Source organism: Pseudophryne corroboree, chromosome 9 (assembly GCF_028390025.1).
Source record: "Pseudophryne corroboree isolate aPseCor3 chromosome 9, aPseCor3.hap2, whole genome shotgun sequence".
NCBI classification, from domain to species: Eukaryota; Metazoa; Chordata; class Amphibia; order Anura; family Myobatrachidae; genus Pseudophryne; species Pseudophryne corroboree.
Genome location: NC_086452.1, coordinates 4,637,188 through 4,651,702, shown reverse-complemented (window position 1 = coordinate 4,651,702; position 14,515 = coordinate 4,637,188). Strand labels below are relative to the sequence as shown.

General features: G+C 55.3%; 1 protein-coding gene across 3 annotated transcripts in view; it reads left to right on the top strand.

Annotated features, from left to right (window-relative positions):
* The window catches only part of SLC1A7 (solute carrier family 1 member 7), a 436,677-nt gene that overhangs the window by 245,267 nt on the left and 176,895 nt on the right, over nt 1-14,515 (top strand). For all 3 annotated transcript variants that reach the window (XM_063938903.1, XM_063938904.1, XM_063938902.1), the window contains 2 exons: nt 448-490; nt 5,546-5,768. In XM_063938903.1, the coding sequence (XP_063794973.1) occupies nt 448-490; nt 5,546-5,768 (266 nt within the window). The remainder of the gene's footprint in view (nt 1-447; nt 491-5,545; nt 5,769-14,515) is intronic.

The following is a 14,515-nucleotide window of genomic DNA, read 5'->3' as shown; positions in this document are numbered from 1 at the left end:
GTGACAGGTGTGTAGGATACATAGGCCCTGGCCTCAGGTGATAGATGTGTAGGATACATAGGCCCTGGCCTCAGGTGACAGGTGTGTAGGATACATAGGCCCTGACCTCAGGTGACAGGTGTGTAGGATACGTAGGCCCTGGCCTCAGGTGACAGGTGTGTAGGATACGTAGGCCTTGGCCTCAGGTGACAGGTGTGTAGGATACGTAGGCGATGGCCTCAGGTGACAGGTGTGTAGGATACATAGGCCCTGGCCTCAGGTGACAGGTGTGTAGGATACGTAGGCCCTGGCCTCAGGTGACAGGTGTGTAGGATACATAGGCCCTGGCCTCAGGTGACAGGTGTGTAGGATACATAGGCCCTGGCCTCTGGTGACAGGTGTGTAGGGAATATGCTGTTCAGCAAGATTTATCTTTGTGACTAAAACCTATTTCCTCTCTTTACTTAGGAACATGTTTCCTTCCAATCTGGTGGAGGCAACCTTTAAACAGGTCAGTCAGAGCATACATGTAACTCACATGTCAGTGTTACTCCACATACATGTCATGGTGTAGTTACACAATTAGGGCCCATTGCAGAGTTGAAGCATGTCTGCTCCCATGTTGTTGCCACTCGAGCATGCCGCCCGTATCCATACATTATCAGTGCGCACCAACTCCGTACATGTAACACAAGGCGTATTACACTTCATACTATTTTGCATATCCCGTAATTCATAATACAGTCTGGTTACACGCCTTCTGTCGCATGTGAAAATATTACTGAAATGCATGTGATTGCTTGTGTACGCTCGCTTCCTGTGCATGCGCAGTGCGACAGCACACAACATACGCTCCGCAAACAGGCGTACATTCAGCTCTGCATCACCCTTTACAGGTATGTATATTATATATGCTGCTACTTTGTAGGTAAGCAGGAGCTAGTCTCCGTGCATATGAATGTGCAAGGACTGGAACACCCACTGTACAGCCCTGTGTGTGAGTGTGCAACGACTGGGACGCTCACTGTACATCCGTGCGTGTGAACGTGCAAGGACTGGGACGCCCACTGTACATCTGTGCGTCTGAGTGTGCGAAGACTGGGCTGCTCACTTTACATCCGTGCACGCGAGTGTACAAGGACTGGGACACCCACTGTACATCCGTGCGTGAGAGTGTGCAAGGACTGGGACACCCACTGTACATCCGTGCAAGGAATGTGACACCCACTGTACGTGTGTGTGTGTGAGTGTGCAAGGACTGGGACACCCAATGTACATCTATGCGTGTGAGTGTGCAAGGTGTGGGATGCCCACTGTACATCCGTGCGTGTGAATGTGGAAGGACTGGGACACCCACTGTACATCTGTGTGTGTGAGTGTGCAAGGACTGAGATGTCCACTGTACATCCATGCATGTGAGTGTGCAAGGACTGGGACGCCCCCTGTACATCCGTGTGTGTGAGTGTGCAAGGACTGGGATGCCCTCTGTAGATCCGTGTGAGTGTGCAAGGACTGGGACGCCCACTGTACATCCGTCATCCGTGTGTTTGAGTGTGCAAGGACTGGGACGCCCTCTGTACATCCGTGTGTGTGAGTATGAAAGGACTGGGATGCCCATTGTACATCCGTGCGTGTGATTGTGCAAGGACTGGGACACCCACTGTACATCCGTGTGTGAGTGTGCAAGGACTGGGATTTCCTCTGTACATCCGTGTGTGTGTGTGTGTGTGTGTGTGCAAGCACTGGGATGCACACTGTACATCCATCATCCGTGTGCGTGAGTGTGCAAGGACTGGGACGCCCTCTGTACATCTGTGTGTGTGATTGTGTAAGGACTGGGACGCCCTCTGTACATCCGTGTGTCATTGTGCAAGGACTGGGATGCCCCTTGTACATCCGTATGTGTGAGTGTGCAAGGACTGGGATGCCATCTGTACATCCGTGTGTGTGAGTTTGCAAGGACTGGGATGCCCTCTGTAGATCCGTGCATGTGAGTGTGCAAGGACTGGGACGCCCTCTGTACATCTGTCATCCATGTGTGAGTGTGCAAGGACTGGGACGCCCTCTGTACATCCGTCATCAGTGCATGTGAATCTGCAAGGACTGGGATGCCCTCTGCAGATCCGTGCACGTGAGTGTGCAAGGACTGGGACGCCCTCTGTACATCCGTCATCCGTGTGTGTGAGTGTGCAAGGACTGGGACGCCCTCTGTACATCTGTGTGAGTGATTGTGTAAGGACTGGGACGCCCTCTGTACATCCGTGTGTCATTGTGCAAGGACTGGGATGCCATCTGTACATCCGTGTGTGTAAGTGTGCAAGGACTGGGATGCCCTCTGTAGATTAGTGCATGTGAGTGTGCAAGGACTGGGATGCCCTCTGTACATCTGTCATCTGTGCGTGTGAGTGTGCAAGGACTGGGACGCCCTCTGTACATCCGTGTGTGAGTGTGCAAGGACTGGAATGCCCTCTGTACATCCATCATCCGTGTGTGTGAGTGTGCAAGGACTGGGACGCCCTCTGTACATGTGTGTGTGAGTGTGCAAGGACTGGGATGCCGTCTGTACATCCGTCATCCGTGTGTGTGAGTTTAGTGCAAGGACTGGGACGCCCTCTGTAAATCCGTGTGTGTGAATGTGCAAGGACTGGGACGCACATTGTACATCTGTGTGTGTGAGTGTGCAAGGACTGGGACGCACATTGTACATCTGTCTGTGTGAGTGTGCAAGGACTGGGACGCCCTCTGTACATCCGTGTGTGTGTGTGTGTGTGTGTGTGTGTGTGTGTGTGCAAGGACTGGGATGCCCTCTGTACATTCGTGTGTGTGTGTGTGTGTGTGTGTGCAAGGACTGGGATGCCCTCTGTACATCTGTGTGTGTGTGTGCAAGGACTGGGACACCCTCTGTACATCGGTGTGTGTGAGTGTGCAAGGACTGGGATGCCCTCTGTACATCCGTCATCCGTGTGTGTGAGTGTGCAAGGACTGGGATGCCCATTGTACATCCGTGTGTGTGTGAGTGTGCAAGAACTGGGACGCCCTCTGTACATCCGTGTGTGTGAGTGTGCGAGGACTGGGATGCCCTCTGTACATCCGTCATCCGTGTGTGTGAGTGTGCAAGGACTGGGATGCCCATTGTACATCCGTGCGTGTGCGTGTGCAAGGACTGGGATGCTCAATGTACATCTGTGTGTGTAAGTGTGCAAGGCCTGGGATGCACATTGTACATCTGTGTGTGTGAGTGTGCAAGGACTGGGACGCCCTCTGTACATCGGTGTGTATGAGTGTGCAAGTACTGGGATGCCCTCAGTACATTCGTGTGTGTGTGTGTGCAAGGACTGGGACGCACATTGTACATCTGTGTGTGTGTGTGTGTGTGTGCGCAAGGACTGTGCGATGCCTTTACACTTCTGCGGGCAGGGGGGGGGGGAGCGACACTGACATGCGGAGCGGACTAGCCCTGTGCTGGGCGTCCCCCCGCATGTCAGTGTGAATGATCGTAGCTGTGCTCGGAATGACCCCCCATGTGCAGGACTCCTGCGAGACTGGTCAGTGTACTTTCCTCACACGCGGGCAGGAGGCTTAGGCTGACTCAGATGGCCGATGATCGCGATGGTGATCTGAGGCTGCGTCTTTGGAAGCAGCAATCGGATCTGTGATCCAGCAGTAGATGTCTTTTCCCTTCATACGCCTTTCGCAGGAATTAGACTATTGTTGCACAGCAGCTGCATATAAGACGAAGCAGCTGTGCCTTAATCGTCCATCTCTGAATAAGGCCCTGTCTACAATCGGGGCACATGCCATGGTGCAACTGATATGTAACATTGCTCTTCTACGCCCGACATCAGCAGCGCATGCAACACCGGGGCATGCCCACTACAAGAGCCGGAGGGAGCGCTGGGATCTCGCTATGGCGTTAGCAGAGCGTCATACATAGCAATGTAACAGCGCGGCGGTCAGCGTCCGCAGGAAACACCCGCCATATCTCCTGGGCAGCTCTTTATACATAGCTATGATTGTTTCTGCATTACCATGGGGGCTGGAGACCTTGATAAATAGGTCCCTGCGAGTTACCAGTTTCCGCTGCAGTTGATCGCAGCAGCAAATTTGTTAGCAGTTGGGCAAAACCATGGTCCTCATTCCGAGTTGATCGTACGTAGCAACTTTTTGCTGCTCGTGCGATCACCCTGATGCCGCCTATGGAGGAGTGTACATTAGCGTAGCAGGTCTGCGATCGCTTGTGCATCCCTGCTATGCTAAAAAAGTTTCCTGCAAAACAAGACCAGGGTCAGACTTACTTACCCTGTGCGACGGATCCAGCGATGATGGGCTCGGCTTTGACGTCAGACATCCGCCCTCCGTTCGCCTGGACATGCCTGTGTTTTTCTTACCACTCCCTGAAAACGGTCTCCAACGGTCAGTTGACGCCCCGGAACGCCTTCCTGCAGTCAGTCTTCTTGCGATCACCGCTGTGACCGCTTTTTCCGCTATCAGCATTGTTGCTCGCCGGGCAACAACACGCGTGCGCATTACGGCCCCCGCGCGTGCGCAGTAGTGACCCGGTTGCAGCTGTGTGAATGAAAGCATGCTGCGATCGGGTCGGAATGACCCCCTTGTGCACTGCAGGAGGGGGGGCAGATGTAACATGTGCAGAGAGCGTTAGATGTGGGTGGGGTGTGTTCAAATTGAAATCTAAATTGCAGTGTAAAAATAAAGCAGCCAGTATTTACCCTGCACAGAAACAATATAACCCATCCAAATCTAACTCACTCTGCACATGTTACATTTGCCCCACCTGCAGTGCACATGGGGGGTAATTCCAAGTTGATCGCAGCAGGAAATTTTTTTACCAGTTGGGCAAAACCATGTGCACTGCAGGGGGGGGGGGGCAGATATAACATTTGCAGAGAGAGTTAGATTTGGGTGGGTTATTTTGTTTCTGTGCAGGGTAAATACTGGCTGCTTTACTTCTACACTGCAATTTAGATTGCAGATTGAACTCACCGCACCCAAATCTAACTCTCTCTGCACATGTTATATCTGCCTCCCCTGCAGTGCACATGGTTTTGCCCAATTGCTAACAGAATTCCTGCTGCGATCAACTTGGAATTACCCCCATTGTTTTGCCCAACTGCTAACAACTTTGCTGCTGCAATCAGGTCTGACTTACCCCCGAATGTCATAAAGAAAGAGAAATGTCTTCTTCCTCACATATGTACTATGTATGTACTGAGAACACGCGTGCTGCTGTCCGTGTGCAGTGGGGAAAATGCAGCATTTACCCAGCTCGCTGCAGAGGGTGTTATACACCAAAGGTAGGCAACATGCGGTACTCCAACAGCCGAGGAACTACACCTCCCAGCAAGCCTTGCTAGGGATTTAGCATTCCCTAACAGCAAAACTCTGGCAAGGCACGCTGGGAGGTGTAGTTCCACAGCAGCTAGAGTGTCACAGGTTGCACACTATGGACAGCCGGCATCCTGCCTGCCGGTAATACATACAGAACCCATGGCATGTAGTGCCCGGCCTGTACGTTATATCACTCAGAAGTGTCCTCTCGCCCTGTCAGTACCGCACCAAGAACGTGCCGATAGTGCGGAGCGGGAAGACGACGTCCTCGGAGAGCATAACGCACAGGATCCTCATCTATGGCATCCAGGATGAGAACGGCTCACACATACAGAACTTCGCTCTGGACATTACGCCGTCCCCAGATGTCGTCTACAAGTCGGAGCCGGGGACCAGCGAGGGGATGAACGTCCTGGGCATTGTCATATTCTCTGCCACCATGGGTACGATACGTTCTTATTTGCTTTTGTTATTACATTACATTATTGCGCTTCCTTGATAATAATACAGTGGGAAGGGATAAGTATGGGATGCACCTGCTCTCTTTCTCTTTGTGTGTGGCACTACAGGTCTCAGCAAGGTCGCCCCTCTCATTACTTGCAGATCAGGGTGTGCCGCTTCCCTGTATGATATGAGATGCTGCCAGGCCTGAGAACACCTCGTTATAACAGCAGCCCATGCAGAGTATTACTGTACCCGCTTGTTGGGGGATCACCGTATAGATGAGCGTCTGACGTCACCAGTCCAGTATTACAGAGTGTAATGGGGTCAGGTATTCACCAGAGACCCCAGCAAGGAGGTTTGGGCTGCTGCCTTCCCGCAGGTCACCACCGTCTTAACACTGGACGTGGCTGGGAAGTTTGGGAAGGACACAGGCAGATGTGCTGGACATGATCCAGGGACAGGTAAGTAGTTAGGGCAGGTGGCAGCTTCTCACACTACTGCAGCAAGAGGAAAGGACACACATTGGACGTGTCTGTGGCCAGCGAGGGCCCTCTCTGCACATCTGGGGGGCCTGCCTTAAGCTTTGAGGGTCTCTTTATCATTATGCATTGCAGATAACATTTGTCGGTATAGCGGCGTATCGCAGTGATGCTAATAGCAGAAGAGCTGGTATGTGCCCCAGCCTAATGCTGCTATTGAAGAGTCATAGTAAAATGCAGAGTTTGAGATGGAAGGAATCCAGCGGACCCCCTCCAGTTTCCTATGACCCCCATTGCCGAGTGATGGTAATGCCGTCTTGTGTTTGCTTTCCGTCCCTTGATGAATTGGAGGATTCCGCCAGCCCCTATAGAAGTCTATGAGTATGACGGCAGCTCTGTTGGTGAGCACAGAGAGACGCTGAGAACATCCCTTTTCCTGGAGAAGAGGACTTTTCTCAGCTTCATAAAGATCTCACATTCATATGATTCTGAGTAGCCGGACATCTGAGCATTCGGGGAGGCTGCAGAGCACGCTGCCGGGGACACACTCAGCACCACAGCCAATGCAGAGCATGCTGCCGGGGACACACTCAGCACCACAGCCAGTGCAGAGCACGCTGCCGGGGACACACTCAGCACCACAGCCAATGCAGAGCATGCTGCCGGGGACACACTCAGCACCACAGCCAGTGCAGAGCACGCTGCCGGGGACACACTCAGCACCACAGCCAGTGCAGAGCACGCTGCCGGGGACACACTCAGCACCACAGCCAGTGCAGAGCACGCTGCCGGGGACACACTCAGCACCACAGCCAGTGCAGAGCACGCTGCCGGGGACACACTCAGCATCACAGCCAATGCAGAGCATGCTGCCGGGGACACACTCAGCACCACAGCCAGTGCAGAGCACGCTGCCGGGGACACACTCAGCACCACAGCCAGTGCAGAGCACGCTGCCGGGGACACACTCAGCACCACAGCCAATGCAGAGCACGCTGCCGGGGACACACTCAGCATCACAGCCAATGCAGAGCATGCTGCCGGGGACACACTCAGCACCACAGCCAGTGCAGAGCACGCTGCCGGGGACACACTCAGCACCACAGCCAATGCAGAGCATGCTGCCGGGGACACACTCAGCACCACAGCCAGTGCAGAGCACGCTGCCGGGGACACACTCAGCACCACAGCCAATGCAGAGCACGCTGCCGGGGACACACTCAGCACCACAGCCAGTGCAGAGTACGCTGCCGGGGACACACTCAGCACCACAGCCAGTGTAGAGCACGCTGCCGGGGACACACTCAGCACCACAGCCAGTGCAGAGTACGCTGCTGGGGACACACTCAGCACCACAGCCAATGCAGAGCACGCTGCCGGGGACACACTCAGCACCACAGCCAGTGTAGTAGCTGCATCATGGGTGTGCCCAAGCTCCCCAGCCATACCTCAAGCGGTGACCCGTGCAACATGGAATATACCATATCACCAGCACTGTAACTTATTCCCCCTGTACAAATAGCCCCCCCCCCCCCCCCCTCAGGAGAAGGTCCGTCTTTTTGTATGGGCTTAATGGGCAGTTACCCAAGGGCCCTAGGAGTATAAGGGCCCTAGGCTGATAGCTGAGGGTCCGCTTTTTCCAGGGGTACCAGATTTTTGAAAATCAGCCCTGGGCCTGGGGAACCGGAGATATCTGACTTCAAAGCAGTGGTCCCCATCCAAGCCTGTTACTTGCTCTTCCCAGCCAGAGATCTCCAGTTCTGTATGACTTAGAGTAGTTCTGGGGGGTATACTCCAAAACTGGGACTCTCCCCTTTCGGCAGCTTCTCTCTACTATGCCCAGAGCCAGAGATATCAACCTGCCAGCAGCCGGTCCCTGCTCCAGCTCCACACGCCTAATGTGCAGCTTTATATTTTCATTGGTGGATTGCTCTGACTCCTGAACTCTGATCCCCAGATCACCAGTACCTCCTGACAGGTGTCCCCAGTACCTCCTGAAAAGTGTCCCCAGCACCTCCTGAAAGGTGTCCCCGGCACCTCCTGAAAGGTGACCCCGGCACCTCCTAAAAGGTGTCCCCAGCAACTCTTGAAAGGTGTCCCCAGTACCTCCTGACAGGTGTCCCCAGTACCTCCTGACAGGTGTCCCCAGTACCTCCTGACAGGTGTCCCCAGTACCTCCTGAAAAGTGTCCCCAGCACCTCCTGAAAGGTGTCCCCGGCACCTCCTGAAAGGTGACCCCGGCACCTCCTAAAAGGTGTCCCCAGCAACTCTTGAAAGGTGTCCCCAGTACCTCCTGACAGGTGTCCCCAGTACCTCCTGACAGGTGTCCCCAGTACCTCCTGAGAGGTGTCCCCAGTACCTCCTGACAGGTGTCCCCAGTACCTCCTGACAGGTGTCCCCAGTACCTCCTGAGAGGTGTCCCCAGTAACTACTGAAAGGTGTCCCCAGTACCTCCTGACAGGTGTCCCCAGTACCTCCTGACAGGTGTCCCCAGTACCTCCTGACAGGTGTCCCCAGTACCTCCTGAGAGGTGTCCCCAGTACCTCCTGAGAGGTGTCCCCAGTAACTACTGAAAGGTGTCCCCAGTACCTCCTGAAAGGTGTCCCCAGTACCTCCTGACAGGTGTCCCCAGTACCTCCTGACAGGTGTCCCCAGTACCTCCTGACAGGTGTCCCCAGTACCTCCTGAGAGGTGTCCCCAGTACCTCTTGAGAGGTGTCCCCAGTAACTACTGAAAGGTGTCCCCAGTACCTCCGCAGGTGTCCCCAGTACCTCCTGACAGGTGTCCCCAGTACCTCCTGAGAGGTGTCCCCAGTACCTCCTGAGAGGTGTCCCCAGTACCTCCTGAGAGGTGTCCCCAGTAACTACTGAAAGGTGTCCCCAGTACCTCCTGAAAGGAGGGGCTGGGGACATTTTTCAGGAGGTACTGGGGACACCTCTCAGGAGGTACTGGGGACACCTGTCAGGAGGTACTGGGGACATTTTTCAGGAGGTACTGGGGTCCAATACCCCTTCTATAGTTTAGTTTTCTCCCTCCGGCCCCATCTCCCGCAGAAATTACTGCTCCAGGTCCTACATGCTGAGCGGAAGATAGAACACCCCCTACCGCCCGCGGGACATCAAAGCTGCTGCTGATAGCACCCCCCACCCCTACAGCTGGAGGATGGGTAGGGGCCCCAGTGCATTGCTGTGCCCAGGGGCCTACACTGCTGTTAAGACGCCCTGCCTGGGAACCTGTCTTTACCAGTAGGACCCACTTTGCTATTGGCCTCCGTGGACCCCCCAGGCCACTTATCTCTCCTTCTCTTTCCTTCTCTCCCTTCCAATAAGCATTTAATGGATTCTCTTTTTATTTTCTATTGATACAACTGAGTGTAATCCCTGTCTAGCTCTTTTCTTAATGGATTTTACGCTCTATACCAGGGTGCCCGCCACATGCTGCATTTAGTGGATCTGGCACTATAAATCAGGGATGTACGGTGAGGTATATACATGTGGGCATTATACACAGGTGCAGCAGTATATACATGTGGGCATTATACACAGGTGCGGCGGTATATACATGTGGGCATTATACACAGGTGCAGCAGTATATACATGTGGGCATTATACACAGGTGCAGCAGTATATACATGTGGGCATTATACACAGGTGCAGCGATATATACATGTGGGCATTATACACAGGTGCAGCGGTATATACATGTGGGCATTATACACAGGTGCGGCGGTGTGACAGGACGGTCCCGTACGAAAGCACTCGCCGCTTTCGCGTCCCGTCGGCTGCGCACAGAATGGAAGGTCAAGTCACACGAGGCCTGACCACATAGGGGATTCCCGCTTACCGTCAGTAACCGCCTGTTACTGACTCCACCCACTGCGCTGTGGGCGGGTTTATGCTGCCACCACCAAACTCCTAACCTGCCGTGGCGTTTGGAACCACGGTTCTGCTCTGTATGTGCCGACGCACACTGCCTTACCACACCTGTGTGGTGTTGACGAATCCCCACTAGCCACTTGCTAGGCCTCTACCGGTAGCTGGCGGAAGGCGGAGCTTGGAGACGCTAGGTACTTCCCTGGACAGCCGGAGGACGGGGCTAGGTTTGTCATAACCCTGTAGGTCACAAGATGAAGCAATCTTCTTGAGGCAATGATGTTTATTTGCTCAATAATAACCTTTAAAAAGGCTCCTCCCTATTGCTAGGGGCAACAGCATACAATCAGATGTTTCAGCAGAATAAAGATGGTACAATGCAATTTCCATGGGCCAACTGCCCTCCTTTTATCCCACTCCAATACACATTACCACAGGGGGTAAGCCCGCCCTATGGTGTACAACCAATCAATGTTTACCCATGAGCTGTGCATGCCTTGGTCACATGCACAGCTAACATTGTTCTCTATGGACAGTGGGGAGTGGTCACTCTCCTATGACTGTCCCATCCTGGAGGATCAGGATACGCCCCGGTGCCGTTCAGTCTAGGCTGGGGGAAGTTTTCCCTCCTAAAACTGACTTCCAGAAACCTGCCCGGGACCTAGCCCACTGCCTGCAGCCTGGATTTGGGCAGCCTAGCTCCCCGGCCCAGGTTTCCAGGCCACTACGGGTGATCGCCATGGAGCTCTGGAAAACCACTCAGCTTGTTTCAAAGCTGAGCTTCTTCTCTCTCTCCCAATGCCCCTTTCAAGTGTGAGGCTGGATGGGAAAGTATTCCGTTTTTGGGGAAAAGGTCTGGGAGAATCCATCAGCCTGCACAGCCATGGATTCCCCCCTCCTGGGACACACAACCAAGTAAGTGCAATTTACCTTTAAATACATTTCATTTAAAACACACTGTACATTCCCCTTTAAATATACACTGAGCTTGTGTTCTGCACAGGCTCTACATACCCAGGCACTGTATATGTTATTACATTTAAAATAATGTCTTTGTTTTTCTACATACTGCCCCTAGTCCTGCAGCCTGGCTGCTAGGACTCTGTCTGTGCTGGAGGTATGGGGCTGGCTTCCCCCATCCTCCAGCCTGTCTGCCTGCCACTGGGGTCCAGGGAGATGGCTCTCCGTGTCCCCCCAGTGGGGCACTCCCCAGTGGGGCACTCACTTTGTGGCCTCGCCGCACGGAGCGGCGCACCCCCCTGATCCGAAGCCCGGTGGCCCAGGACACTTGTCCCGGCCGCTGTGGCTCTGTCTCTGTTGCAGCGCTGAGGTGTCGGGAGCGTAGCGCCCGGACCCCAGCACTTACCAACCTAATCATCCCCCCGCCGCTAGGGAGCCGGCTAGCCCGGTCCCCCATGAGCGGCGCACTCTGGTGGCCTCGCCGCGCAGGGGGCCGGCTAGCCCGGTCCCCTGTATGCGGCGCTGAGATCTGGTGCCCTCGCCGCAGCGTCCGGCAGGTAGCCGGGCTGCGACGCACCCCCCTTGCCGCCCAGCAGCCCGGGACGTTCGTCCCGGCTGCCGCGGCTGGCCGCCTCCAGTGTGCTGAGGCGCCGGGAGCAGAGCTCCCGTCCCCCAGCACAGGCAACCCCCCAGAGCGCGCCTCAGCGGGAGCCGAGCTCCCAGCTGCAGCGGCTCACCCTTCTCCCCCCGGCGCACACACAGCTCAGTGCGCCGGGGGGCTGTGCTCACCGCTGCCGTTGCCGGGAGCAGAGCTCCCGGACCCTGGCGGTCAGCAGTGCACCCTGATCGCTGCAGCGGGAGCTGATCTCCCGGCTGCAGCGGTTCACCTCTCCCCCGGCGCGCACACTCTGCTCAGCGCGCCGGGGGCTGCCCTCACTGCCGCGGTCGCCGGAGGGGTCCGGGACCGCGGCACATCATGAAATACAGATTTTAAACATTAATACAACCATGGCGCCTAGCGCCCACAATATTTTAAATATGGCGCCAAGCGCCCATTGTCCTGTTAATGGCGCCGGGCACTAGGGGTTAACCCCTTCAATGCCGCGGCGGCCATTGTCCACGTGGCTGGGGGTCTCTCCGGCCACACTCCTCCCCCCCCATTCAAGCGGGTCAACCAGGGACCCATGTCCCAACGATTTGGGTCCTGGTCCCGCAGTCCTAGACAGTTCATCCCTAGTGTAGTGGGCCTTTCTTCGTGGGTGCACAATGTTCAAATAGTCCACCTGAAGTCCAAGTTCAAGGCTCCACCACAAAAGTCTGTCCAATTTCCCCAAGGTAGGTTGCAGCCACCTAACAGGTGGGTGGTAAGTCACCACGGTGGGGGGCCGGTTACAAACAAGTGCCACCCAAGGTGTCCCAATTGTGGCATACCCCACCTCCCACCTCAGCAGTTTTCTGCTCAAACAGGCCACAGGGTGCTCCTGCCCATATGGCTCTTTCTGGCTCGGTACTGCTCCCAGTCCGTGCAGTGGCGCAGTAGTTCGTAACACACAGTCCTGGTCAAGAATGTGCGCCATCAGCACTGGAGCGGGTACCCGAGCCTCCTTCAATGACTGGAATGCCAACTCGCAAGGGGGTGCAAAGTCCACTGACTTGGGAATGCCCTTCCTAGCCATCTCTGTCAAGGGGTTCACTACAGGACTAAAGTCGATGACAACGTGTCCGTAGGGCCTTACAGGTCCTAAGGTCAGTGCCGGTCTGGGTGATGTGGGCCGGGGACAGCCTCTGGTTGCCTCCACCCCCTCTGGTTTGGGCCTACCCCTGTCTCCTCCCACATGGTGCCCCAGGCACTGCACCTCCGTCATACCTATCTGGCAACTGTCTGCCCGAACTGTCAGACCTGCCCTCCAATCCTCTTCTGTCGACCTATGACTCGGGAAACCTACCCTGTCACCTAGGCCTACTCCTTCCTCCTCGTCCGCTACCTGTGCCACAGTGATGGCGGCCAGACTACCAGCCTCTGGATCCTGTGTGGCATCCACTACAGGGAGGCTGCGTGTCTTCCCCGATCTACTGCGCACAGGCAGGGGACCTGCTATGTCCACAGCAACTTGCTGCAAGGGTTCTCCTATGGGCAGAGGCCCAGAGACAACACAACCGCTGGAGTGCCCCAGCTGCCAACACATGGCACCAGCCTTACAGTTGGTCTGGGCGTCATCCGACATTCCAGACCAGGGTAAGCACTGTGTCAGGCACTTCAGGGTACGGTCTATCTCAGGGTTACTGTCCAAAGGGGTTTCGCTGGCAACCGACACCGGTTGCGCAGGAAAGTTCCCTGGGGGGACCAGTTGGACACATTCCCTATCTTGTCTATCCCCTCCCACTTTCCTGGCTACCCTGTACCTTAACCCTTCCCGCCAGGTCAAACTTCCCGCCCCAACCCTGTCAAGGCCGCTGCCAGAGTGGCGCCTCATGCCTTTCGGGGGTGGGTCAGAGAGTTGAGCCTCCCTAAACTCCTGCCTGTGGCCCTCAATCTCTCCTAAATTGGGACACTCTACAGGGGGATCTAGGTGGGGACTACTAGGGTCAGTCTGGTAGGAGTCAGTCATGGAAAAGTCAGTGTGGTTTCTCATACTCACCGCCGGAGTTGGCAAACCACTGGGGTCAGGAGCATCATTGGGCACCCCCACTGGATCAAACGAGCTGGAACCGACATCCTCTGCGTTGCTAGGGGACGTAGGCATACCAGAGGCAAAAGGCATGCGGGGTCGATGTGCCGATCTAGCCGCTGTAATCTCTTCCTCTGGGCTGGTTGATGCTGTGGTTGGCTGTGCTGGCAGTTGTCTAGCAGCTGTAGTCTTTTCCTCTGGGCTGGGCTGTGCTGGAGTAGCTGATGTCAACGGTGGTTGTGGAACTTGACTCCGGGGAATGGCGCCAACAAACGTAGTGACGATCCCACCACCCAGATCATTTCCTAGGACCACATCAGTTGGGAGACCATCCATGACGGCAACTTCTCGCAACTCTGGTCCAGCTCCCCAGTCCAGGTAGACTCTTGCCATGGGAACCGCTCTCTCCATTCCATCTGCCAGGGTGACCTTGGCAGTGCGACCCTGCAATACTGCAGCAGGATCTATAAGGTGGGGGCTCACCACAGTGATTGAGGCCCCAGAGTCTCTTAGGCCTTCTCCCTGCAGGGGTCCCACGTGGACCGGCTGCAGGTGCCTCCACATGTTGTGTAGGGGCTGTTTGGCCATGCAGGTGACTCTCTCCGCAGAGTGCACCTGTCTCTCGCCACACTCCATCGGACTGACTGGAGGGGGAACAGTCTCTGTAGGCTCATCTCCTCTCGTCAAACAAGCGAGTCGGGCTCCAGCACTCGGATTTGGGACACGAGTCTGGGGTGCTTGGGATGCAGGACAGTTCATCCTCAGA